The sequence below is a fragment of the Pipistrellus kuhlii genome, unplaced genomic scaffold (assembly GCF_014108245.1).
Source record: "Pipistrellus kuhlii isolate mPipKuh1 unplaced genomic scaffold, mPipKuh1.p scaffold_m20_p_6, whole genome shotgun sequence".
NCBI classification, from domain to species: domain Eukaryota; kingdom Metazoa; phylum Chordata; class Mammalia; order Chiroptera; family Vespertilionidae; genus Pipistrellus; species Pipistrellus kuhlii.
The window spans coordinates 43,466,610-43,493,603 of record NW_023425562.1 but is presented as its reverse complement, the minus strand read 5'-3'; the positions used below and the strand labels follow the sequence as shown (position 1 = coordinate 43,493,603).

The window sequence follows — 26,994 nt, the reverse complement described above, 5'->3', positions numbered from 1 at the left end:
ACTGTATGTCCATCTGACCATCCAACTCTCCAGTAAACGTTGAGTTGCCCATGCGAAATATTCTCGCTGGTGTCAATTACACTCATGTGTTTTGATCTGTCATTGTCAATCATGAATTTGGTTGTTTTTGTTGACATTCTGAAGCTGAAAGAAAGCAGCAGAATATTTCCCTTTTATTTATAAAATAGACTAAATCTAGAACTTCTGTAAATGGTTAATACAAGTCAAGTGGTTAAAGGTCTTACATCACTTTTAAAAATGTGCACAGAAGGCACTGGGGGCTCAAGTTTCACTGTTTGGAAACAAGGGGTTTGGACTTGGCCAAGCTTCCTTTCGAGCTGAGCTTGGGCTTCTCCTGGACTCTGTGCGCTGTAGTTGCATCATGTAGTCAGGCAGAGATCCAGGCCACCACCGAGTCAGCAGGGGACTGGTCCTGCGGAGGAGGAGGGGGGAAGGGTCAGGCCTGTTCCGCCTGTACCTCCTCCTGCGGCAGGGATCCTTCTGGAAGGGCTCCTGTACTCCTAGGCCTGGTTCATCTCAGGGGAGTGGGGGGCCGGGGCTGATTGCTGTCTCGGGTGTGACCCCAGCTACTGCTGGGCCACCTTGAGCTCCCAGACCTCACCAAGGGACACTCTGGAATTTCTACCTCTTAAGAGACATAACTTTAAAGAAAAGTTATGTCTCCCTTTATTAGCAACTAAACTAGCAGGTGTCTGCTGTACACCACAAGTAGTAATTGACTACAACTGGAGACTTATTATGCAAAGGCTCAGTTGTGGTGGACAGCTTTTTGCAAGTAACTTGTCAAGAAACAGAGCTTTCTAATCATAAGAAATAATATATGATGACTATAGAAGATTTAGAAGACACAGGGCACTACAGAAAAATAATTAAAATCACCTTTAATTTCACCAACCAGAAATAACTATTGTTACAATTATTTTATGCATTTTTTTACATCTTCTAAGTATACACACACATATGTAATTTTTAATGCCAAAAATCAAGGAACCCTTAAGTGCATTACAGTGAGAAGCAGAAGTCCCTAAATATACATATACATTTATATATTTTTTAACCTATTGGGGCACAATTAATCTTGAGAGTATGACTCTTTCCTTATTGTTTGTTTAGTTGTCTTGGTGTTTCATTTTCCCCTTAAGTTTGTTTCTTAGCAGAAAATTACATTTAAATTATTTTTCATAACAGGTGAACATTTACTATAAAATTTCTTCCAGACAGACAGCTTTTTAAACACTAGAAGCATGATGAGACCAAGAACATTACAACATGTTAGGCTGTTGGGTTCTTGAAATGGATGTAATTAGGGTAAAGGATTATAAATCTGAGGTTTTGAAACTTTTTTTTTTTGTCTCAGAAACTCTAAGGCATGCCTTGTTGTATCTTTCCTGACTCAGTTTCTACACATGTGAAGAAGAGATAATATAGCTTTCAGTGGCTGGATGGAAGCCTTTATTGTATCAGTTCTGTGAATTGCTAGACATGTGCAAGGTTCTTGTCATTCCTCTGCTGTAAGGGGGGTGGGGGGATGCCATATACATTGGAGGGACTCATACTTTTTTTTTTAAATCAATCTTTATTGTTCATATTATTTCAAAGGTTCCTCATTTCTTCCCCCCTCCACCAGGTTCCCACCCCTCCCTCCGCCCCCTCCCCATCCCCCATTGTCCTCATCCATAGGTGCAGAGTTTATGTTCAGTCTCTTCCTCCCTCCCTTTCCCGGATAGTAAATCCCTTTTCAGATAGTAAATCAGTTACTTAGCATTTTCTCATATCAATAATACCTCCACATGCTCAATGATACACTTCACACAAAAGACATTTCCAAATAGGTCAACCAGCCTTATCCAGGCCCCACCCAAGGCACTCACAGATCAACACCCCAGCGCTATACTAACTCAACACATCCAGATCTAAGCCTTCATCACTTGATTCAGCAGACCCTCAAGTTCCCACAAAAGTTTCCAGCCATGTCTGAGAGGCAGCTGTGGGGCAGGGGCAGGCGAGGAGCAAGCTGTTCCAGGCCTGGATGCTCCAGGCCTGGCCTCTGTTGCTCTGGTTCGTTCCACAACCTGCTGCTCCAGGTCTGGTCACTGCCGCTCCCGACCTAGTTGCTCTGGACTTGGCTGCTGCTGATCCAGGCCTGGCCGCACCCGACCCGGCTGCTCTGGGCCCGGCTGCCCTGGGCCTGGCAGCTCCGAGTCTGGCCGCTCCCGGCCTGGATGCTCCGGGCTTGGCTACTGCTGTTCTGGCCTGGCTGCTCCCAACCCGGCTGCTCTGGGCCCGGCTTCTCTGGGTCCGGCCACTCCGGGTCTGGGTGTTCCTGGACTGGCCACCCTGGGCTTGGCCGCCTCCGCCTCAGGCCTGGCTGCCACTGCCCCAGGTCTGGCTGCTCCAGTGCTGGCTGTTGATGCTCTGGTTCTGGCTGCTGCTGCTCTGGGGCCTGGCCGTTGCTGCTCCGGGCCCGGCTGCCTTGTGCCTGGCCACTCTAGGCCTGGCCGCCGCTGTTCCAACATTCTGTCCCTTTTTAAAAAATTTTTTTAAAACACATTTATGTTGCAATGTTGGCTGGTGAGTTGAGTTCTGACTTAGTCTTTGATTTTTCAAGATCTTCTTTGTATTCTTTCCTAAGTAATTTTACTATCTTTTGCTCTCTCTTGATTTCTTCACATTGAGAACTTCTTTGGTTTCTTCCTTCTTGTCCTGGGAGCTCAGCAGGTTGGCCTGTGGCACCCCTTTGTTCTCCGTGGGCTCCTGCGCTGCTTCAGCCTGTTGCCGGGGTCGGCGCCGCCCAGGAAGCAGCCACTGGCCTCGGCTCCGTTGTCTGTGCTCAGCGGTCGAAGGCTCAGGGGCGTGCGTGCGAGCGCGCAGCATGTCTCCGTACCTTAGGCTTTTTTTCAGCTCGTCTGATTTTCCTTCTGGTTTTCTCTTTCCTTCTTGTTGTAGAATTTTCAGTCAGTCGACTACCTGTAGCTCTGGGCGATGTCCACTCTACATTTTAGTTGTATTCCATTAAATTGTCGAGGCACTCATACTTTAAAAAATATATATATATTTTTTATTGATTTTTCACAGAGAGGAAGAGAGGGATAGAGAGTTAGAAACATAGATGAGAGAGAATCATCGATGAGCTGCCTCTTGCACACCCCCTACTGGGGACATGCCTGCAACCAAGGTACATGCCCTTGACTGGAATCGAACCCAGGACCTTTCAGTCCGCGGGCTGACGCTCTATCCACTGAGCCAAACTGGCTAGGGCACTCATATTTGTTAATGGGGTGAAAAAGACTTTACTATTTGTAGGTATCTGGGGAGCATGCTCAACAATTTGTGACTGAAATTTATCTTCTGAGATAGAGAAGAGAGAGAGAGAGAGAGGAGAGGAGAGGAGAAGAGAGGAGAGGAGAGGAGAGGAGAGGAGAGGGGAAGGGAGGGAGAATATAAATGATTCTAAGCATGCTATAACAAGGCTCCTTTGAGTTGTTCCTGGGAGTGGCTGGGTGTGTCAAGCCATTCCTCAGCCCGAATGCTGAATAATCAAGTTATAATGTTTGCAGTATTTCAACCTATAGGTAAGAAAAGGCCCCGACAGAAGAGTCTCCTAGGTTATTAAATATTTGGGCTGATGATTACTTTCGTTGAACTATAGGAAATTATTGTTTGATAAATTTGTATGATGGATGAATGGGTAATTCATTCTTTAAACTATATGTTTCCCTTCAGAAGAAAACAACTAGTGCTCTTTTTAATACACAGTAATAACTTAGTTTTTGTGGCAAATAAAAAAGAAGAAACTTAGGTATTATTTTTGGAATTATAGAGCAAATGCTTTTTCCTACAAACAGGCATATCATTTCCAACTGGATATTTTAAAAGAAACATTTATTCCCAACAGTCAGAATTATGGTCCTGCTTCCTTGGTATTGCTGAATTCTTGTCGCTGGATGTGTTTCTGTCCGGGTTAGACAAGCACTGAACAGGAGTGTGACAAAGGGAATCTAGCCATCAAAAAGGACAATGGACAAAGCTCTCTGATTTAAGTGCAAGCCTCTTAAAATCTTGGATCACAGTAGCAAGCATGCAGCAGCTGTTCAACAAATGATTCTAGTGACTTCAATGTGTGAATACCCTGCACTGGCCTTTTGGCCATTTTGACATTCCCTGTGGCTGTGTCTGTCTGAGGAATAGTGGAAGTGGTGATAATCACCACGATTATTATGGAACACATGCTGTGTGCTGGGCACTCACATGGATTGTCTCTTCATGTGTTTCATTTTACAGATGAGCAAAGGTGAGCCTTGATAGGATCACTACTTTATCTAAGATTTATCAAGTGGTGAGTGGTAGAGTCAGTGTCCAAGTTTATGACTTGGCCCTCACACGCACTTTCCCCATTATAGCTGGATAGTAAGATTTTCGAGAGGAATCCTATCCATATCACTAACCTTCTTTCCTCCACTTGCTCCACTGATATCCCAAATTCTACTGTTGGAATTTAACTTATTGTGTTTATGACTCGAGGCTGGTTAATAATAAAATACCTAGGGCCTGGTGGAAAGGAAATCTATTAGTCAATCTTAGTTTAGCAAAATGCGTTGCTGTTATTCCTTTAGTCAAGAAGCATTTATTGACTTCATACTGTCTATCAAGTCGATACCAAGTGCTGGTGTTACAAAAAGAAATGAGGCTTTACCTTTAAGATGCTTGTATTCAGATAGAGGAGAACATAAAAGACATAAATTATTTTAAAAACAATGTGATAAATGAACACTAGGGAATTAGGTGAGCACAGCAGAGAAGGAATTGACTCATTTCAAGGTCCTTTCCTGAGTAGATTTGGTAGGAAGAGAGGAGGTCCCACTGCATGATGGATCTTCAAGTTAGGACAACTGGCATATACGCAAAGGGTGGGCTCCAGAGAGATTTCAGGGCAGAGCTCTGTAAACCAAATCACCATTTTTTAAAAATTAAATTATTATCTGTGTACATATTTTAACATTGCCCCCCCCCCTCCCAAACACACCCTCCCTCCCCAGAGTTTGTGTCCATTGGTTGTACTTATATGCATGTATACAAGTCCTTCGGTTGATCTATTATCTCCCCCAGATTTCCCTACCCTACCTGCTGTAATTTGACAGTCTGCTTGTTGCTTTACTGTCTCTATATCTATCTTTTGGTTCACCAAATCACCATATTTTATTGGTAACTCCTTCAAGCATTTTCTATTATCAATTTGGTACTATTTATTTTGCTAAATATAATTTATTTGATATATCCTCTTCTTTCTTTTGTGACCACCTTTTCGTTTAATAGGGCGCTAGTTCTTTGGCATCTAACAGAATGAGCTACTGTAATTTACATGGAAAGGATGGGGGTTAGGGTGCTTTTTGTGGCACAGCCATATTTGAGAAGTATGAATTATTTACAACCATCACGTGTGCCTTCTCTTCCATGTAATAGCTTACCTTCAGATTACTCATGGGTTACTAGAGTTGCTCTTATGTATGTATTAGGCCAAGGCAGGATTTATTGCAGCTTTTTCCTGCCTGAGCATGTAGGAGCCTTTGGAAGCTGTGCAGGCAACAGCAGCGTTAGCCTGAATAATTTCTTCAATCTTGGAGAAGCTGCCAGGAGACATGAGTAAGGACTGAGCATGCAGAAGTGGGAGGAACGAAAGTACAGGTGGGGCGTGGCCTCAGCGGGAGTGGCCAGGGTTCAGGTGAGCCACTCGGCTGCTCTGACCACAGAATTGCTTCCACAGCGAGGTCCTTCTGAGCCTCGTTTTCCTTTCCCCTTGCCGTGGTGTGTTTTCCAGGGTAACTGCAACTCCAGGTAAGCAAAGTGGGGGGTGGCAGGGCTGGTGAGTTCCCTTTTCAGGGCAATTCTTAAAACAAAAGAGGTGTTGGAGCTGATTCACGATAGTGAACAAGGTTGACACAATGGGTTATTTTCAAGGCTAGCCTGTGGGCTTGGGGGCTGTTGCCCATCATGCTCCACACAGGCAGTATCTCCAGCTCTCAGTCCTTTGGGAATCAGGAAGCTAGCTAGGGAGAGAAATCATTTAGCCATACAAGGTAAGAATCTGAAGAAATAACATGGCTGGGGGGATTGGGAGGTGGTGGAGGTGGTGGGGTGTTGGCATAGGCCCAGCAGTGACTGATGGAGAAGAAAATATTTCTGAGCACACTTTTAGACCTACCTTGGAATTAAGAATGAATTTTGAAATTCTTATTTCAGATAGGGCCTCATTCTCAAAACCCGGAGAAAGTGGCAACACACTTCCTGGTTGGATTTGTATGCTTTAAGATTCAGACGTCAAAACTGCTCTTCTTCTTGGCATTTTTAAGCATTTATTCATTGTTCACTTACTTGAAACTGCCTTCTTCTAAGCAGAAAGTATTCCCCCTCCCTATTTCTGGGTTCTAGGATACTTGAAACAAAGTTATAGATTTCAAATATGCATTCTTGGGCAACTTTTCAAACAGGTTGGCTCATTTAAAAAAATTTTTTTTTAATAGTGGCTGCTGTTTTTATAGTTTTGTTTAAGAGTATCATATTGAAGATCAATTTAACATGCCAGGATGTTCTGTAGACTCAGATTCAGAGCCGAGGGGTCTTAGACGTATTTCTTCTCAGTCCTTCATTCTGTAGATGAGGAGCATGGCTCTCAGAGGTGACAACGTGGTGTTCTAAGTCACGCAGCTTATAAGTGGCACAATCAGTGGAATTCACGCCTTCAAACTCACAGCTTGTGGACGTTTCCATGACACCATGGGTATTCTTAAAAGCCTGTCATCCTCTATACCACTCAAAAGGTTTGATAGAATTAGGTGGGTCTCAAAACTCAGTCTCCATCAGTAGGTGAAAGAGTTGGCTAAGTTTCTTGATTGGGGGAGAGAGAGAAGGAAGCCAGCTTGAAGAAAGTCCCAGAAAATGACTCAGGTCTACATCTTTGCTTCTTAACACTTTTAATTCTGCCACTTCAATCCCTCTGGGTTGTGGGTTGACTTTGAGGGTTGCAACCTCAGCAATCTTGGTCACGCTGGCGTGGCCAGTCTGGCTCTAGTATGCTGTTAGGCAGCAGTGGGATAGCTCAGTGGTCAAGATCAGGCCACTGATAGGACGTCTCACAATATCAGAGCAAAGCAGAGGCACTCTTGCCATAGAAAATTAGGCCCTGACCTTATTACTAATAGCAGTTTGTCCTTTCCTGCTAACCACGGTCTTCCTGTATATGTTTACTCCTTTCATCACTTTCTTTAATCCTGACAGTCTCTCACACTGCAGAAGCTCCAAGGTCTCCTATTTTCTTAACCTGGATCTGTTTTTCCCCCTCTTGAAATTGGAATATGGACAGCAGAGCTGTGTTTTAGGTGTCTGGTGATAGTTACTCTACTAGGCAAGATTCCTCAGGCCATTACTTAAGATTATTTTTTCTCTGCATTTTTCTTCATTTGTCATATGAGGCAGGTTAACATGAATGACAACCACAATCACCTGACACAGTGAAAAGAATTCTAAGTAATGAGAAAGCTGTGCACCTGGCTGTGTGTGTGCATGCATGTGTAGAGAAGATTGTAGTTGGTGGTCTGTAGGGAGGCTGAACATATATTATTCAGTACACAACATGATTGAGAATGAAAGGGGCATGTCAGAATAACAAACATGAGCCAGGACTGTCCCAGGCATTGGGATATATAGGCAGCCTGTCCATAGAGCATTTATCTTATGCAAATGGTCTACCGACAAGTTTGAGGACCATTGGCTTAGATGCACTAAAGACTTTGGGAATCTTTGTTCAGGGGCTGTAAGTCTAGAGAAGTGAGCATGCCTGATCCTGCTCATGTTCTAGTGCACGCCCTTCCATTCATTTGGGATTCCTTGCAGTCCTTTTGGCCCACATTTTTTTCATAGCTAACTCCCACTTGTCTTTAGGTCTCACCTTTAGTGTGACTTACTTAATGGCACTATCTCTCAGGAAACCTCACTGAGATTTCTATGATAAGTGAGCTCTCTCTCACTCCTAAGGGTTCCCATGACAACCTGTGATCCCCAAGAAAATGCCCAGGACTCATTACACACATCAAGGCATTGGCTGACAGCTGCTTGAAGGCAGGACCCATGCTGGGTTCACCATTGATTTCTTAACACTTAACTTAGTGTCTGACATGCATTTGGTACTCAGTTAATACTTTTTAAATGAAAGCACTATAACATTAATTATTGGTGTCATAATGGTGGGAAGAGAACAAGAGATTCTCCAGGGAGGAAATGAGAGAAACAAAGTTTGTGTTGATTAAAAAAAAAAAAGAAGAAGAAGAAGAAGAAGAAGAAGAAGAAGAAGAAGCAGCAGCAGCAGCAGCAAAGTATCTTGGTATCTCTGAAGGATAATTCAGGACATGTAGGAGTTTTGGAACTCTAAACTTGTGAGAGAAAAAACGTCAGCCAAGACACAGTTACGGAGGGTGGGGTGCGGTTAGGTTGGATGCACCAGGCTGGGTGCTGGGAGAAGTGAATGCTGGGGCTGGTTTTACCACTCTCCCTCCCTTCGTGGGTGGCCTGGAGAATCCCTTCATCTTTGTCTGCCTCACTTTTCTCATCTGTAAAAGGAAGAAATGGAGGCAGATTAGATCCATGCCAAAATCTTGTCCCACTCTGAAGGTTTATGATTTTAGGACATATTGCAAAAACCAGGCAACTTAGTGATAAATTCTTATAGCTCTTGTTGCATTTGAATTATTACTTACATTTCCATTTCACTCTTTTAAACTTCTAAGTGACAAAAACATGCAGTATTTTCTACATGGGAACTGTAACTAAAATTGTCTTTGTTATACTCATTTGAAGGTTTTCTTAAAGACCAAAGAAGTTATCTCTGTAATGAAGTGATAATAAAATGAAAAAAAAGTCTGTGGCAATTTTAGCACTCTGAGCAGAAGTCATTAGAAATGTAAATTTACTTTGTAGGTCTTACTCATCTCTACTCTTATACCCATAATTTTTATAGTATTTGTTACTAAAATGGTCCATGTTGAATCTGATGCTTTTTCCTGTGTGTGTAGCTCACATTGCTAAGGTCTGCTTAAATGCTTTGACTGTCTTGTAGCATGGGGAAGTGGCCACTCACTGTGGCCCAATCATCCCTTTGAACTGCCTTAGCCTAGATAATCTCTGCAGTGCTTTTGGGTCACTTGGGACCAATCACTGAACAACTGATCATATTTATCCGACAATGTGATTAAGGACTTAGCAGGTAATGTTTGCTTCTATAGAAATTCCCATGTTCAGACCTTCCCTTCTCTCTCTCTCTCTCTCTCTCTCTCTCTCTCTCTCTCTCTCTCTCTCTCTCTCTCTCTCTCTCTCTCCCCCTTTTTATCTTTCTGCAGTGCTTTAAATTTTTATTGTTGAAAGTATTTGACCGGACCTTTTCTGATACCTTTGTCAAGCATTAAACAGCATTGTTGTCTCTGGGACCTCAGCTGTTAAAGGCTGCATAAACTTCCTCAACCTGAAAGAGAATTTTCTGAGAAAGGAGATAGCACATGGATGGCAGGCCTGTTGGACTCATGCACTAAGGATTCTCATGCAAAGGAAGGGATTCTGGAAGGAGGGTCTGCACCCTTGAGAAAGCCTCAGATGTCAGGTGTGCTCTGATTAACATTCTCCAACAGAAGAATCTATATCTTGAATTGCAACACAGTGTTAAGTGCCACCAGAAGCTTGTACTTAGATTACTTTATCAAGACTAAGTGTATCTCAAAATGTTACAAAGGATAATAGAATAAGTCTCGGTGGGACAAAATGGTAACACACATTTCCTTACTTTTTGGTACACTTTGAAGTGTTTGTAGTCAAACTCCCTCAGCAGAATTCTCCCAGGTCTTAAACACAGGTTTTCTGTACAAAGGAAATCAAAAGGTTAAAAGTAAAGTTTGTTATTGATTATAGAAGATTATTGGAATTTCTCTCCTTGAAGGTAGTGAATGAATGCATTCTGGGAAGAACTACTTGTGTTTGTTAAAGCACAATTGGTATGTTTCAGATTATTATTAATGTGATTAGGCCTCAGCTGTTGAAGCTTTGAGAAGTTTACAGGGATCTGAGCAGAGACTTCTATATTTGGTGAAAAAACTGCTCATTCAAGCTTCTCAATCTGGTCGAGAAATAGCTCATGTTGACAAACTCAGCATTATCAATTTTAAATTTGCTCCTGGACAAATGACTCCCTAGAATCTTTTGTGAATTTTCTTTTTATTTCCTCACAATGGACACACTGGTCCAAATATTCTTCACACTCCCATTTCTGTCTCATTTCTGTTTCCCATGCTGGTCCCTGAGACTGGAGGTGTGCAGAGTATTCGGCCACTGACCCCACCCCAAAAGAAAGAGAATAAGGCTGTGGACCTTAAAAACGTGTGAGTTATCCACCCTGACTTAAGTTGGCCTTGAGATAGGTTTGCAATGAGAACATTGATTTGAGTATACTTAGCTGTGCTTGCCAGGGACATAAAGTAAAGGAAAAAGAAGTCTTTGGAAGTGACCAGTGAGCATGAACAGGGTCACAACCTGGGTGACTTAATTCGGAAATGTGTTCTCCCACAGTCCTGGAGGCCAGAGTCTGAAATAAAGGTCTCAGCAGGGCCATCTTCCCTCTGCAAGACTATTCCTCACCTCTCTCTTGGCTTCTGGGTTGCCAGTAATCCTTGGTCCTCCTTGGCTTGTAGAAGTATCACTCCAATCTCTGCCTGTTGTCACATTGGTGTCTTCACATCATCTTTTCTCTGTGCCTGTCTGTCTCTGTCTTTCCTCCAGTCCTTTCTGATAAGGACACCAGTCATGTTGGATTAGGACCTCAACTTGATTAAATCTACAAAGACCCTATTTTCAAATAAGTTCACATTCACTGATACCCAGGGGTGGGACTCCAACATATCTTTTGGGGGAACACAAATTCAACCCATAATACCTACTAACTATTAAACCGAATCACACAAAATTGCTGTGATTTGACTGTGTTTTTTTTTTATGTACAAAATTGCCAGTTTTGTATGCTTTAACCTCAATCCTAATTGAAACAATATGGATAAATAAAGCCAACTGATTCTGTTCAGTGACATCAACTGCTCTGACTACCTGCTGAGGAAGAGGTGTGATCACCGGGCTCCTGACAGTGGCCTTTGTGGCTGAGTATGCTTGAATTTGAAGATTTCAGACAGCTGCTCACACCAAGGATCTCAAATACTGGGCCATTCAGACCTTAGGGCATTTACCCACAAGTTTCTTTCTCACGGGCTTTTTAAATTGCATTCAGTGCAAAGTCCCTTCCTCTCTACTATCCAAGATCATTACTTTGTTTAGATGGATTTTTTTTTTTTTTTAGGATTCTTAATTGATTTTTAGAGAGAGAGAGAAAGGGAGAGGGAGAAAGAGAAAAAAACCACAGATATGACAATGAAACATTGATTGGCTTCACTCTACACTCCCATCTCCCCTGCTGCCCACCAGGGATTAAGCTCATAGCCCAGGCATATGCTCTGACCTGGAGTTGAACCAGCAAGCATTAGGTGCATGAGACAATGCCTAACCAACTGAGCCACACCAGCAGGGTTGTTTAGATGGAATACTTATTGGGTTGGCAGAGTTCAGGTGAGAAAGCTTTAAAGACCCTTATCCTTTGTTTCAGGCCCACGATGGATGCCTTGCAACTGGCAAACTCTGCTTTTGCGGTTGACCTGTTCAAAAAACTCTGTGAAAAGGAGCCAGCAGGCAATGTCCTCTTCTCTCCAATCTGTCTCTCCACCTCCCTGTCACTTGTTCAAGTAGGAGCCAAAGGTGATACAGCCAATGAAATTGGACAGGTAAGCCCCACACCTTGTTTCTGCTTAGAGAAAGACTAGAATTATTAGAACCCATGGTCAGTGCCTAAGAAAGAATGAATGGGGCTCTGTGGTCAGAAATACTCAGGATTGAGAGTTGTGCCACTACTAACACTTTCTCAATCTATTCTCAAATGTAAAAGAAAGCTTATTTATTTGTCCTGCAACCCTGACACCATGTGTGATGGAGAACCTGGGGATGTTCTAGGACCTACAACATCCCCAGGTTCTCCATCACACATGGTGTCAGGGTTGCAAGTCATCCAGTTACCTAGAATCTAGGTAATCACAAGTTTTCCACTAATGAGTGGCCTTTAGCAAGTTACCCAACATCTTTCTACCTGTTATACTGGAAGAATCAATAAAGGTGGTATTTATAAAATGTTCCTCTGCAAAACCCCAACCAGAAATAGTAGAAATCTATATCCACATATAATGCACAACATTTATTTACAGCATAATCTTTATTATTTTTTACTGAGGTATAATGGAGATTCAACATCATGTGAGTCTCAGATATCAATGATGATTAATATTTGTATATATTGCAAAATGATAATCACAGTAAGTTTATTAACATCATACATAGTTATAGAATTTTTTTTTGTGATGAGAAATTTTAATATCTACTTTCTTAACTTTCAAATATACAACACAGTATTATTAACTGCTGACACCATGCTGTATTTACATTTCTATGCCCTATTTTATAACTGGAAGCTTGTGTCTTTTTGCCCCCTTCACCCATTCCTCTCATCCCATCTCCATTTACTTTTAAATAGTAGGCGAACATCCCTCTAATTCCATTCCATAATTATTCTCATGTTGATTATCCTAGGTTCAACAGACTCTTTCCATGAACTCATAGCATTTAAAAAGGGAACATCTTTTATCTACAAATGCCCAGAGTATGACCCATGAAGTCTTCTTTGGGTCCTGATAATTGAAGAATTTACACTTGAAATTGTGTGCACTTGAAAAAGAACCTTCAACTGTGGGAGATGTCTTTTCACCTGTCCTGCGCTATTGCCTTCCCCCACCCCCTCCAAAATTTCTACCCTATTTCCAATTACTCATTTTTTCATCTCCCATTAGAGGGGGAACAGAGAGACAACTTCCTGGGAGAAAGTCTGTTCCCCATAATAAGAATAAGGTTGATGTAGATGCAGTCGTTCCTCCAGGAGTAGTTAACTGATTTTAAAAATTTCTGGTCCTTTTACCTGTCAGCAGGAATGAGAGTTATGCACGGCCTTGGACTAGCCAATGTGACCTTATTATAGTGGGTACCATGTGCCCTTTTAGTGACCCTATCTGAGGTGTGGCCTCCAGGCACAGTTATGAGTTAGGAGTGAGGAGAGAATCGCCTTGTGCTCACATCACATTTTGAGGCACTGTGAGGCAGAGGAGATACTGGGCTACTGATTGGGACAAAAGAAAAATTAGCAACAAATGAAAAAAATTTAAGGCCTCCAGAAGATGACATCCTAGTTGTAAATGGCTTAGAAAGAACATTTTGAATTGATATACTTTAGGTGTTTTATGTATAATATCTGTAATCCTCATAACAACTCAGAAAAGTAGGTATTCATAGTCTAGTTTATAGAGGAAAGAGTGAAGCTGGGCAGAGCTGGGCTAGATTATATTTCAAGTAGATATAGTCTGGGAATCAAAGGCCAGGTTGTCTGACTCTTGCCCAAGCAGGGCAACCCACCATTGGTGGTAAATGACACATCAGCCCATTTGGCACTTGTCAGAGGAACTAAAGGGACTAGATAGAGTCTCCTCTACCCTGGAATCTAATATCCTTCTAATGATAGTCTCTTTTGCTATAATCTTTCTCTTCTTGTCTGAATTACATGGAAATTGTAACTCAGTTTTACTCTTTTCCTTCCAAATTTGGGGAGCCTCTGTGTGAGCATTAGAGGCATAATTTTGAAGAAAGGGTGAAATTTCCTAATAGTTAAATCCAGAGAAGATTATCTTCATGGCAGATTTTCTCAATGGGGACAATTTGGCCCTCTCCCACCTCTGGGATATTTGGCAGTGTCTAGAGACATTTTTGGTTGTCACAAATGGTACCTAGTAGGACAGAGATACAATACTCAGATACTCAGGACAGTCCCCAAATCCCCTCACCTGGCAACAGAGAATATCCTGCCTGGAATGTCAGCAGGGCCAAGGTTGAGAAGCCTTGCTTTGTGGGACAATGGAGCAGGGAGACACAGCATCCCCCACGGAGGAGGGCAGTTACCATGTCCCCTGTAGCAGTAAGACACATGTTTCATGGGTTGTGGACTTTTTTTCTCTTCACAGGTCCTTCATTTTGAAAATGTCAAAGATGTGCCCTTTGGATTTCAAACAGTAACATCAGATGTAAACAAACTTAGTTCCTTCTATTCGCTGAAACTAATCAAACGGCTCTATGTAGACAAATCTCTGAATCCATCTACAGTAAGTAGTTTAATGCCATTAACAAGATTTACTTTTCCCCCCAGGATTGGCATTGTCACAAGGTCAGACACACAGCTTTTTTTTTTCCCTTTTCTTTTTTCTCCAGCAAAATTCACCTCTAGGATGCTTATTTATGGTTAAAGACTAATCAAAATAACTCAGCCCTAGTGGAGAGGTTGAATATAGCGGGACTCAATTGTAGTCACATCTTCTAGCTCAAAATACAGAGAAGCTCATGGGCTTCTTTGGTACCTCTCAAACACTCATATATCCTCCCCTTCCTCTTAGCTTCCTCATTTGGAGAAATGGAGAATGGAGTCACTAATAATTTATCTCCATGGATGCAAGACAGCTCAATGTTCACACCTTTCTTCTTAAAAAGCAGAGCACAAAGCCTCATTATTTATACACACAATGTTCATCTGATTTTCTCAAAATCAATAGGAAAAATAATAACTATGAATCAACAGTTCATCAGTCACACATTGTTTTTGTTTCTTTTCTTAGGATGGTCATGAGAGGGTCTAAACAGGTAGTGTTGGGTATTTATTATAATTCCAGCCATTTCTTGAAGGGTACTGTACCACACTTAAATTTGATCCCAGAGTATAACATAGTATTTTAAAAATCTGTACTTGAAATATATAGCCAACATCCTAGATTACAAAGAAGTTCATTCTCTGTTAGTGATATAGAGTTGATTTAATTTATGCTTGGATGGACAGAATTTTAAGCCTCCAAAAATCTAAGAGGTAGACTGCCAGTTAAATATTTTACCATTTACTTTCTGCAGTAGCTGTTTGAGGACATTGGTCACTAAACATTTATTCTTGTTGTTTTAAGTCACACAAATATAGCCATTTTTTCTTTCAACAATCACCCAGAGAACTGAAATAAAATATTGAGATGTGAGTTGGGACCCAAGTAGATAAATAATTTAAAAGCTCCCTAGAGAGTCCTTAAGGAGATGTTTAATACATGTTGTGGCTGGCAGTGAGGACTGTGGAGATCATTAATCTTGTTGAAGCTCCGATGTTCTTGTGTGGTCCCTGTTCTCTCAGTCAAGGGCAACACAATCCCGAGGTTGGGTTGCAATGAACAGAATCAATTTGGCTAAGGCTACAGCTGCTCTGAAGAAATTGAAGAAGCCTGTGTTAGGACATGTAGTCAGCTATGTTCAGTTTGGTTGAGCTTCTATTCAACATTTTGAATTATTTCAACCAAATCAGGAATTGCAAGGAATTTTATTTTAAGACTGCTTTCCATAGCTCCTGTTGGTTGTATAGCAACTGAAAATTCACTCATAATAGTACAAACAGGTGTGGTATCAGGAGGGCCACCTGCAGCAGAACTACCTGGGTGTTAAAAGTGCAAGCTCCTGGTCTCAGAGCACTTGAATCTAACTCAATAGGGATTGTATTTAGGGTTTTTCATTTCAACAGCATTAGAATCAGAATCACTGCTATGTTCCCTATTGCACTGTTTCAAACTTAGTGTGCATCTTGATAAAATGAATGCTCTGATTATGTAGGTCTGAGATTCTGCACTGCCAACAATGTTCCAAGTGATGTTGAAGCTTTGGTACTTGGACCACACTTTGAGTAGCAAGAGCCTATAGAATATTTATTTCAGTGAGAGAGTTTTCTGCTCATAAAGTTCTCTTTTCTGTACATTTCTTCTATTCTAAGACACATAAATGTATGTACATTTTGATGTTTCTGAAGTCATATTGTAACTGTTACATACATTCAACATGGTGTTTCTTTTCCAACCAAAGCTGATGCTACATGATGAATGCGTTTAACAATTGATATTGTCTTATAATTGAAGGAATGAAGCATTCAATACAAAGAAAAGTCATTGACTTTTTCATGAGGTTTCAATTTACTGAATAGTGCAGATTTTGGAAGTGTATTCATAGTAATAGACACATAAAAGTTCTTTTGTGAGAGCCAAGTAAAAATGTGATGGTTTGACCACAGACGGCAAGTACTTTGTGATTTTATGAACTGGATGCTTTTCAGGAGTTCATCAGCTCTACGAAGAGACCCTATGCAAAGGAGATGGAAACTGTTGACTTCAAAGATAAATTGGAAGAAACGAAAGGTCAGATCAACAACTCAATTAAGGATCTCACAGATGGCAAGTATTTTTATCTACTCTGCTTATGAACTTATTTTCATGAATCTGTTAAGCAAAAAACTGAATACCTGGGGGACTCCTGAGGTGTTTTTAGTACAGAAGCTAAATTCTTGCCCATCGAGCCATTTCAACAACATAGATTTCTGGACCTTTCCTCCATCACTTTATCACTTGGTAGGAATTCCTGGTGATTTGGTTTTATTTAGGCAAGTATACTCCATACCCTCCGGGAGCCTCAGCTGTGCCTCTAACAAGACTGGCTTTGGGCAAGTTTTGAGTCAAGTTTTTCATTGTGGATATGAAGGGCTTGGACTATCACTTGATGATCCCCGAGGACACTATTAGCTCAAACATTCTATAGGATTTTTAAGGAAAAAGGGATAGAGAGTCTTAAGCAATCAAATATACATATAGCAAAAGTAAAACAAAACTAACCATAGTGGATGGAAATGTGTCCTCAGTCCCATAACTCCCCGACCCAGTTGGCCCTCTGAGAGCCACTGGCTCTTATCTGCAGCATCTATCTGTCCTGCCTCTGGCTCAGCACTTCCCTCAGTTTCTCCTTTTTCTGAATCCCAACTCCATTAAAATTCTGTGAATCTTTCTTGTTGGAAAAGAGTTATAAGTAAGATGATTTTGGGTGCAAGACAGTAGTCCACATCTCTGTTCTAAGCACACATTTATATTCACACAGGGGGCCTGTTGGGACACAGCACCTCAATGTGAGGGTATGAACAGTAGTGATGGGTTTTTCAGGCACCACTGCAGTCTGGTGAGCAATAGGCTTCTGAGGCAGGGACACATGCTTCCTGTAAGAATGGCCAGAGCCACCCTGTGGCTATGAGGGCTCAGGAATGATAGAATCCATGCCATAGCTTCAAAGTGAGGATAGGGAAAAACATTGGCCTTGGAATCTTCAAGTGCTCAGATTCAAATCTAGACACTGCCATTTACTAACTGAAGTGTTTGGATACAGAGCCTCAGTTTACTGAACTGTAACATGGGGTGTATGTTGTATAATTTAATTTTTACATGTTTTTGTTTTGTTTTGTGAGGATGAACCTAGATAATATGTGCTAATCAATAATGTATGGTAGCCAAGATGGTAGCCATAGGTTTGGATGCACACACACAAATGTATGCATGAAAATATATTTGTTATTGAAATGAAGTCCCTATCCTTTTATATGTAGAGAGAAAGCTGGTATAACATCAGGTTAAACACAGTTATAAATTAAAAGCAGATTCTACTTAAATTGTTGTATAACAGTTTTGTTTTAGAGTTTTTAAATAATAGTATTTTCCCTCTTTGGACCTTTGTTTTAAAATCTTCATAAATTTAAGGTTTTTACTGGAGATGGTAGTTCAGTGAAAAGGCCTCTGCACTTGGAATCTGGAGCTCCAGGTTTCAGTTGAAGCCTAGCTCCCCCACTTCTCTGGCCTTCGAGTTTCCTCGATGACATTACTACATATTCGACAAGTCTCGGAGCATTGGCAACAGTGGTGACATAATGTGCAGGTCCCAGAGCAGAGTGAAACTGCAGGGTCCTTTATTTAAAAATGTATTAATTTTAAGATGGTGACAGAAGAGCATTAACCAGTGAAGGGACCTTCACATGCAGGTCACACAGGCCGGTGCCGTGGGCCCAGAGATTAGGTAAATGGAAATCACTCACAAAAAACACCGGTCCCATTCAAATAGGAGGATTTAATTTCATTAGGGGGTTATCACCACTGAAGTGTTCTGCTGTTGTGACTATAGTGACTACTGTTGCGAAGGAGCCTGCTGACCTTGGTGCCACCTGGCTGTTACGTGGGGAGAGGTGGGGGACTGTTGATGCAGAGCAGAATGCTGTCCTGGTTCTGACCTGCTTTTCAGCTGAGCAAGCTAGAAAGCTACTTGGCCTCTCTGAGCCTCAGTTTCCTCAACTATAAGATGGGGATAATGATCCTTGCCTTGGGGGATCACTGTGAGAGCCATGCACTGATACATGTGTCATCTTGGGCATGACTTTTCACCAAGTCACTGCTTCCTCATCTGTAAAAAGGGGAGGAATACACAATCGTGTGTGTACACATGTCCAGCATGTGGCATGGCTCAGGATGAGCGTTTGGTAACTTGTGTTTTTCTTCTTTCTCCTCTTTGGTTCTTTTTCCTCCTTTCCCCCTTCATTCTCCTTTTTAGCTACCTTTGCTAAGTCCAGGTGTGGGGAAATGCAAGGAGAGAAAGGAGTCCTTCTGAAATGATGTGCTCTATCTCTCATACCCTCCCTGGTGTGGCTCTGGCAGGTGTTGAATACCCAGTGAGTGGGCAGGCATGTGTATAGTAGGTGTAGTTGGGAAGAATAATCCTGTGCAATTTGTGGTTTCTACAATTGTTTGCAGGCCACTTTGAGAACATTTTATCTAACAACAATGTAAATGACCAGACCAAAATCCTTATGGTTAATGCTGCCTACTTCATTGGAAAGTGGATGAAGAAATTTCCTGAATCGGAAACCAAAGAATGTCCTTTCCGAGTCAACAAGGTATGTGGGCAGTGAGTCAATAGGTCCCAAATATAGATTTGAAAATTACAGCCATAGAAGGACCATAGGAGTTCACCCCAGTGAGGGAAATGAAGGCACAGGGGTAGTGTGCCTTCCCTGTTAGAAAAAGAACCATAGCCCAGAGACTCTCTCTTCTCCAGAATGCTCTCAGAGTATGAGCCGAATGAGGGCTTATAAAGCTCACAGCCCAGTGGTTAAAGCTAAACCACCCACTGGAAAATGCCTACAAATATTAGGGATGATTCACAAGAAAGGCAAAGAAACAAACTAAATCCTAACCTCAGAGGCCTTTGAATCATCCCCGAAACCTGGGTCATTTGAGGATCTTGGTCCAGGTCAATACATTCCTCTGCTCTGTTTCTCATCTGTTCATAGAGAAGTCAATGGTTATGATATTTTAATGTATGAGGTGCTTTGAGGCAGTGCTGGCTGTGAGAAACCTGTTTTGCAGAAAAGTCTCATTAATACTCCTGGGTGAATAATGAAGCCATTTCCCATGTGAAAAAGAATTAATGTGATTAGGTAAAGTGCCTCTCTAGAAAGGAATTCAGAGAACTCTGACCAGAAAATTGACCTATTTCATTCAAGGACCTAGGCCAACCCAGGAGTCTACATGATGATGATGTCATTTGGTCTCATTTGATAAGATATGACTGTGTTAAGAACTCAGACTGAATCCCAAGTAGCACAATACCTGAAGGGAGTGTGTTTACCTGGTAGCTTCTGTGCATTCATTCTAGTTTTCAAGTTTCTCTTAGCACCTTGAGTACCTAGCATTAATAACTTTTGTTTTTGCCAAATATTATAACACCACCTTTTAAACACTAGAACTCAGGAAGAAAAGACCTTCAAGATACAATTTATACCTGAGTTAGCTGAATTGGCATTTGGTACTTTTCTTTGCACCCACAAAATTTTATTTTCATTCCCACCTGAGGTGCGCTTTCCAGAGTAAAATAGAATTATATACTTACTTATCTACATCCCTCTTGAGTGCATGGGCTTTGTAAAGGCAGAGATAATGCCTCATTCATCTCGGTTTCCAACTCCTGGCCCAGACAATGGACATTTGTAGGTGCTCAGCAAATGTCAAATGAATGACCAATCTCTAAGGGTCAGTTTGAATAAACAGTCAATAACAGACCAAACCTGATTGGCCTTTGGGACCACCATGGGTCCCTATACAAAATCTATTCAGCATTTCCATTGGGAGGGGACAATCACAGCTAAGAGGGCTACCTACCTCCTCAAAAAATCCAGACATCCTAGGATGGGAGCCAGGCCTTCCCTCCACTTCCTCTTCCTAACTCACCTGACAGTGGCCTTCTCAAAGCTGCCTGCAGGGCAGGATTGACCCTGCACATAGATGCCAGGCACAAGACATTTGACCCTTTAGACTAGGGGTGTCGAACTCAATCAGAGAAGGGGCCAAAATCTAAAATCCAGCCTAAATCGTGGGCCGAATAGTTTACTGAACGGTCATAAACTGTCATTGTGATGGAAACGCAGCGGAGTGCAGTGATGACAGCGCGGTGCGGGCCACATTGCAAGGCCTGGCGGGACGGATTTGGCCCGCGGGCCTTGTGTTTGACACATGTGCTTTAGACTATATTTTTCACATATAGGTTATTGGGTCTTAGACATGGCTTTGAAATTGACCGATCTGTCAGTGTTTCACCTAATAAAACAATAAAACAGGACTCAAAGCTGCATGACACACCCTCCTTTATAGTGCAGAGGTCATTACTTTCCCTTTGTTTCCTTTGATTTGCTTTTGTCAGCCTGTGAACTTTCTGAGGAACTTTACTGAGCTTCTCCTCATGTCCTTAGTCATGTCTCCTTTAAGGACTAGACTAAATTGATGATGTCATAGTATTAAAAGTTTAGGGTAGTGTTTATTCTAACAAAGGTGGATCCACACACACACACACACACACACACTTTTGTATTACTAACCTAAAATAAAAAGGCTTAATTAGTTTGATTTTCCCTCCAACAAAGAAAGAGAAAAAATATTTGATGTGTTTTATGGAATTATAACAAGAACAAATTAATGCATATATACTAGTGTGTGCGTGTGTATGTGTGTGTGTGAGTGTAGATATATGTGTCTATATATGTATGCATATGTGTGATGTGTTTATATGTATCTGTACATATAAAAGCATTAGTCATTGTCTTTCATGGAGGAAAATAAAATATATATCTCTATATATGCATGTGTGAATGAAAAAGGAAGCAGCCCAGGTTTCTTTCCTCTTTCAGACGGACACCAAGCCAGTGCAAATGATGAATCTGGAAGCCATGTTCTGCATGGGCAACATTGACAGTATCAACTGTAAGGTCATAGAGCTCCCCTTTCAAAACAAGCACCTCAGCATGCTCATCCTGCTGCCCAAGGACGTGGAGGATGAGTCCACGGGCCTGGAGAAGGTGAGGAAGGAGGTGGGTGGGCAGCACCAAGGTACCCTCTGTGTAGGCAGAGCTGCATGGCTAGCCCTGTGCGAGGCTGTCTTCCTTATGCCTCACCTGCTCTGTCATTTCCAATGGTTTGCGGTCCTTTCGGGGCCTTTCTCTTTAATGTTCAAACAGCCAACATTTATTTGGCACTTACAGTGTGTTCAGAACTGTAAATTCCTTGTGTGCACTACCTCATTTAACTCTCACAACAAGCCTAGGAATTAGAAAACTATTACCACAGCTGTTCCCAGTGAGGGAGTTGAGGCACAGAAGGGTAGGTAACTGGTCCATGGTAGGTAACATGACATGGTCATCAGTGGTTTGTAGAATCAGATTTGAGCCCAAGAAGTTGAAATCCATGTACTTAACTCTAGACTAGAGTTTCTTATCATTAGCAACTTGAATCAACACAGCATATTTGTTAAACAATTGATGAGCTAATATTAATATAGAATTATTTACTAAAGCCTACAGTTTATTTTAGGGCTCACTCTGTGGTGTGCATTCTGATAATCCTCACCTGGAGGATATTTTCCCATTGATTTTTAGAGAGCGTGGAAGGGAGGGGTAGAGACTCAGAGAGAGAAACTTCAATGTGGGAGAGACACATGATAGGTTGCCTCCCGTACATACCCGGACCTGGGTGGGGATTGAGCTTGCAACCCTGGGATGTGCCCTTGACTGGAATCCAACGTGGGATCCTTCAATTCTCAGGCCTACACTCTATCCTCTGAGCAAAACTGGCTAAGGCACATTCTATGAGTTTTGAAAAGTTCTTTTCATTCATATGCACATATATGAGATTTTATTATGCTTCATATTTCATACACATTATCTGAGGCACGATATTGAAAGATGGTAGAAGTTTTACCTGCTTGTGAAGGATGTAGTTTCCCCTCTGCTGGTCAGCTGGTCCTGTGGCCCACTGCTCTCCCTCACTCCCTGCCGCCTCGCCTCCTAGCTTCCCTCCACCTGGGCCTGCCTCAGCCAGGGAAGAGGAGGGAATCTTTGAGGAACCCAGGAGTCACCTGCTGTATTTTCAGTCATGCCACAGTGACTCCTTCACTTTTTATGGTTGATCTAACTTAGTCACATCTTATCTGTTACTTCAGCTATCATTATGCTTGTTCTACCATTTGTTCATTGAATTCTAAGTCCATCTCCATTCTTCTTTTACTCACCGGTTTCTCTGTTTTACTCCACTTCATGCCCTCCTCTCATTTTCTTTGTCAGCTATTATTCAGCTATTTCCTACTTTACTTACTTAAAATATCCACACATAGGTGTTTTTCTTTCTTTCTTTCTTTTTTTAAATAAATTTTACTGATTTTATACAGAGAGGAAGGGAGAGAGATAGAGAGTTAGAAACATTGATGAGAGAGTGTCATTGATCAGCTGCCTCTTGCACACCCCTTACTGGGGATATGCCCGCAACCAAGGTACATGCCCTTGACCGGAATTGAACCTGGGACCCTTCAGTCCCCAAGCCGACGCTCTATCCATTGAGCCAAACCGGTCCCAGCTTTTTTTTTTTTTTATATGATAGAATGAAAGGAGCAACTTAAGCACATCTTAAGTTGTGGTTAAAAAAATTTGTTTTTATTGACTTTAACAGAGAGAAAGGGAGGGTAGACAGAAATAGGAACATCAATGATGAGAGAGAATTGTTGATTGGCCACCCCTGCACACCTCCCTACTAGTGTTGGAGCCCACAACCTGGGCATGTGCCCAGACCAGGAACTATCCATGACCTCTTGGCTCCTGGGTCATAGCTCAACCACTGAGTCACACTGACTGGGCTCAATGAACAATTTTAAGATGAAACCATTTTATGCTTTATTTCATATCTCTCATTACAAAATATTTTGTTGAATCCAATATTTCCAAAATACTATCATTTTAACATGCAATTGCTATAAAATTATTAACAAGATATTTTACACACTTTGTATTAAGTCTTGGAAATCTGCAGTATATTTTACACAGAGAGCATTTTTAAATTCTTACCAATCACATTTTAAGTGCTTTTCATAGTCATGTATTGGCCACTGTATTGGACAGTATAGATATGGAGGTTTCCTGTTAGGGCAGATGAATATTTAGCTTTTATGCAGATTAAGAACATAACCTGTCATCTTTTAAGATTTATTGAGGTATAATGAAACAAAATTGTAAGATACTTAAAAACCTAAACTGTGAGCCCAGTTTAGTGTATAGCAGGATGATTTGACAAATGTATAAATTGTAAAAGATTATTAACACACCCATCACTTCATATATATATGAAGTGATGGGTGTGTTAATATATATATATATATATATATATATATATATATATATATATCTTTTTATATCTTAAAAAATCACCAACTGAAATGAATGCATTCATTGCCTACTCTCTTAAAGAATAATCATAGACAGTTCAAATTTTCATTCTAACAAGAATTTACCTTAGCTTTAATTTGAGTTATTAAATTTGATGTCAAGCAGAGTACATGACTGTTCTGTATATCCTAGTAGTGAAATAAAAATAAGTATTTGGGGAATTCTATATAATAAAAGGCTACTATGCAAATTGCCCCCTCCACAGGGAGTACAACCAAGGAGTTTGACCGGGGGGGGGGGGGGGGGGGCAGCCAGCCAATTTTGAGGTTCCCTCTCCCACCACTAGGACCAACCAGGCCTATCGAGATGGCCTGGTTGGATCCTACCCATGCACGAATTGGTGCACTAGGCCTCTAGTATCATATATGAAAACACTTCTGATTTTGTATTTGTTTCACTATTATTTATGCAACACTATAATCCATGCATTTGTTTCTATAAAGCTACTCTACAGCTTAAAAGAACTGCCCTCATAAATTGCAGTTTAAAGGGACCAAAGTTGTAGCGTGGGGTGGAGACCAATGCTAGGTGGAGGACCTTAAAAGAGAAGCTAGTCAGTCACACACCTAAACTGCAAGGCTGATTCCATTTTTGATGGTTCCTCTGTATTACTTTGAAACCAGGCTCACATGTTTTTTCATCAAGCAGGGTCTTTTACCATAGGAAGTAAAAACAATAATTTCCTGCCCTTTTTGTCCTTCAGGTTGAAAAACAACTCAACTCAGAGACACTCTTGCAGTGGACCAATCCCAGCACCATGGCCAATACCAAAGTCAAACTATCCATTCCAAAATTTAAGGTGGAAAATATGATTGATCCCAAGGCTAGTCTGGAAAACCTAGGGCTGAAAAGTACCTTTGATGAGAGTACATCTGATTTCTCTGGAATGTCAGAGACCAAGGGAGTGGCACTCTCCAATGTTATTCACAGAGTGTGCTTAGAGATAAGCGAAGATGGTGGGGATTCCATAGAGGTGCCAGGATCAAGAATCCTACAACACAAAGATGAATTCAGGGCCGACCACCCATTTATTTTCATTGTCAGGCACAACAAAACTCGAAACATCATTTTCTTTGGCAAGTTCTGTTCTCCTTAAGCGGCAGAGCCCAGGTTAAGTCCCACCTGACTTTTCTGTAAAATCCACATCTAGAGGATCCCTTCCTAAATATGATAACTTGTTAATATTGTGGGAGGAGGAATGTCTCCTTGTCCTATGTAGCTCTCACACTAATAAGCCTTTCCCCCCCCCCCACCTTTTCTTTTATGCCCCATTTCTACCCATCAAAGACAATACTTTGAATGAAAAGAAAATATGTATTCATTATTTGTCACACTGTCTAGGGCACATGTGTCAAACACAAGGCCCGCGGGCCAAATCTGTCCCGCCAGGCCTTGCAATGTGGCCCGCACCTCGCTGTCATCACTGTACTCTGCTGCGTTTCCATCACAATGACAGTTTATGACTGTTCAGTAAACCATTCGGCCCGGGATTTAGGCTGGATTTTAGATTTTGGCCCCTTCTCTGATTGAGTTCGACACCCCTAGTCTAGGGTTATGGGCAGAAATACAGCCATTCACAAAGAAAATTCCTATAAGGAGCTTTGCCTTCCTTCATTGGTATACAGAATGTTCCAGATGTTCTCACTTCCCTGAAAGGCTAAAGAAACTGTGGTTTATGAGACCTGACAAACTTTCCTGGTTCCAGAGAAATGTGAGCACATAGGCTACAGTAGGCCCACACCTCCTTATGTTAAACCCTGAGGGGCAAATGTATTTTTCAGGCTCTGATTTTGGGGATGTTTAGAAAGATAATATGTTGCACAAACTGTGTTATGGAAGTCTATTGAAAGAGTCTGAAACAATACCCTATATTGAAGTCATTACCTTGATATTCCTTCCATAAAATGTATAATATTGACACAGAACGGATAAAGGTTTTGCTGACAAATGGGATATGACACCAGCTTGTGAACGGGCTTTGTTTTCAGAACGTTTTGAGAATTTGGAATGTTGGCTAAGGAATTGCAGACCTAGTGTAGCTGACTTGCAGCCCCTCAAAGGAAGGTCAGATCTAATTCATTTTCACTTTTGATAGAATGACCACCTGGTTATTTGGTTGGGGACAGACTGTTGGCTGGGGCTTCTGACTCAGCAAGGTTTTGGATGTTTGACAGCCAGGGCCTTAAAAAGCACAGGGACCCTCACAGTAACCAATGAAAGAGTTTTATGAGTGTTGAAGGAACTTGCCTCTTTGCTAATGTGATAGTGGGGAAGGAATAAAACATACACTTTTAGAAAATATAACTAAAGCTACGGAAGTGCTCACACTGCTTTGACATACTTTTTCTAAGACTATGGGTTTAGTTACTATAGATAGCTAGTCACTTGCATTAATAGTAATTGTAAAAATTGACCTGGTAAGTTATCTATATTACAAGTTCACATATTAATTTACTATCAAAAGAGCACATTTACTGAAGATTTTTTGACAATACATTCTCATCTCTTCCTTGTAAATAGGTCCCACTTTCTTCTTGGAAGGATCCACATAAAATTTCTTTTATGCTATTGACAATAAAATATTATTAAACTACATGTCTTGTTTTTTTCTCCATAAAGTTAGATTTACTATTTTGAAATAGAACCAAGCCATATATTTATGGAAGCATTCCTTTACATAAATGATTTTTTTGAAGGATTGATATCAAATAAAAATAATTATTGTCTCTGTTCCCCTGTCTTCTTTTCTCTCTGCCCACCAGCTTCCTCCTCCTGGGGTCAAGACTCAGGGTAGTCTAGAAGGACTTTCAGCTACATACAAGTATATCATGAAATGGACGCCTTTGGGCCCAGCCTCAAAATATAATTTTAACAAGTAAGCTGTATATGCTTAAAATGTTTTCTTATTAAGTACATTTTCCTCAACACCCTGTATTTGTTTTAAATTACTTATAGTTTCCCTGAATCTAATATTCAACATAGTCATTTTCCTGTCCCCAAAGTATGCCCAAATAGAATGTGTCTTCCCTTGCATTAAATGTTAAGTTCCAAAAGTGACAAATGCCCCACATTCTGACAAGAAAAAAATCATTTGTGCATGATGGTTGGGG

The 26,994-nt window shown here is 41.2% G+C and overlaps 1 protein-coding gene across 2 annotated transcripts; it reads left to right on the top strand.

The window, feature by feature from the left end:
* The first annotated feature begins 5,693 nt into the window (after positions 1-5,693).
* SERPINB5 (serpin family B member 5) lies at positions 5,694-26,477 on the top strand. Of its 2 annotated transcripts, XM_036418639.2 has the most exons (8): positions 5,694-5,853; positions 11,705-11,879; positions 14,211-14,348; positions 16,373-16,490; positions 18,876-19,018; positions 21,305-21,472; positions 24,588-25,219; positions 25,430-26,477. In XM_036418639.2, exons 2-7 carry the CDS (start codon positions 11,712-11,714, stop codon positions 24,978-24,980), a joined length of 1,128 nt encoding a protein of 375 aa, XP_036274532.1. In that variant the 5' UTR covers positions 5,694-5,853; positions 11,705-11,711; the 3' UTR covers positions 24,981-25,219; positions 25,430-26,477. The 2 variants fall into 2 exon arrangements, with proteins under 2 accessions (XP_036274532.1, XP_036274534.1); XM_036418641.2 differs by lacking the exon at positions 21,305-21,472.
* Positions 26,478-26,994: the final 517 nt, after the last annotated feature.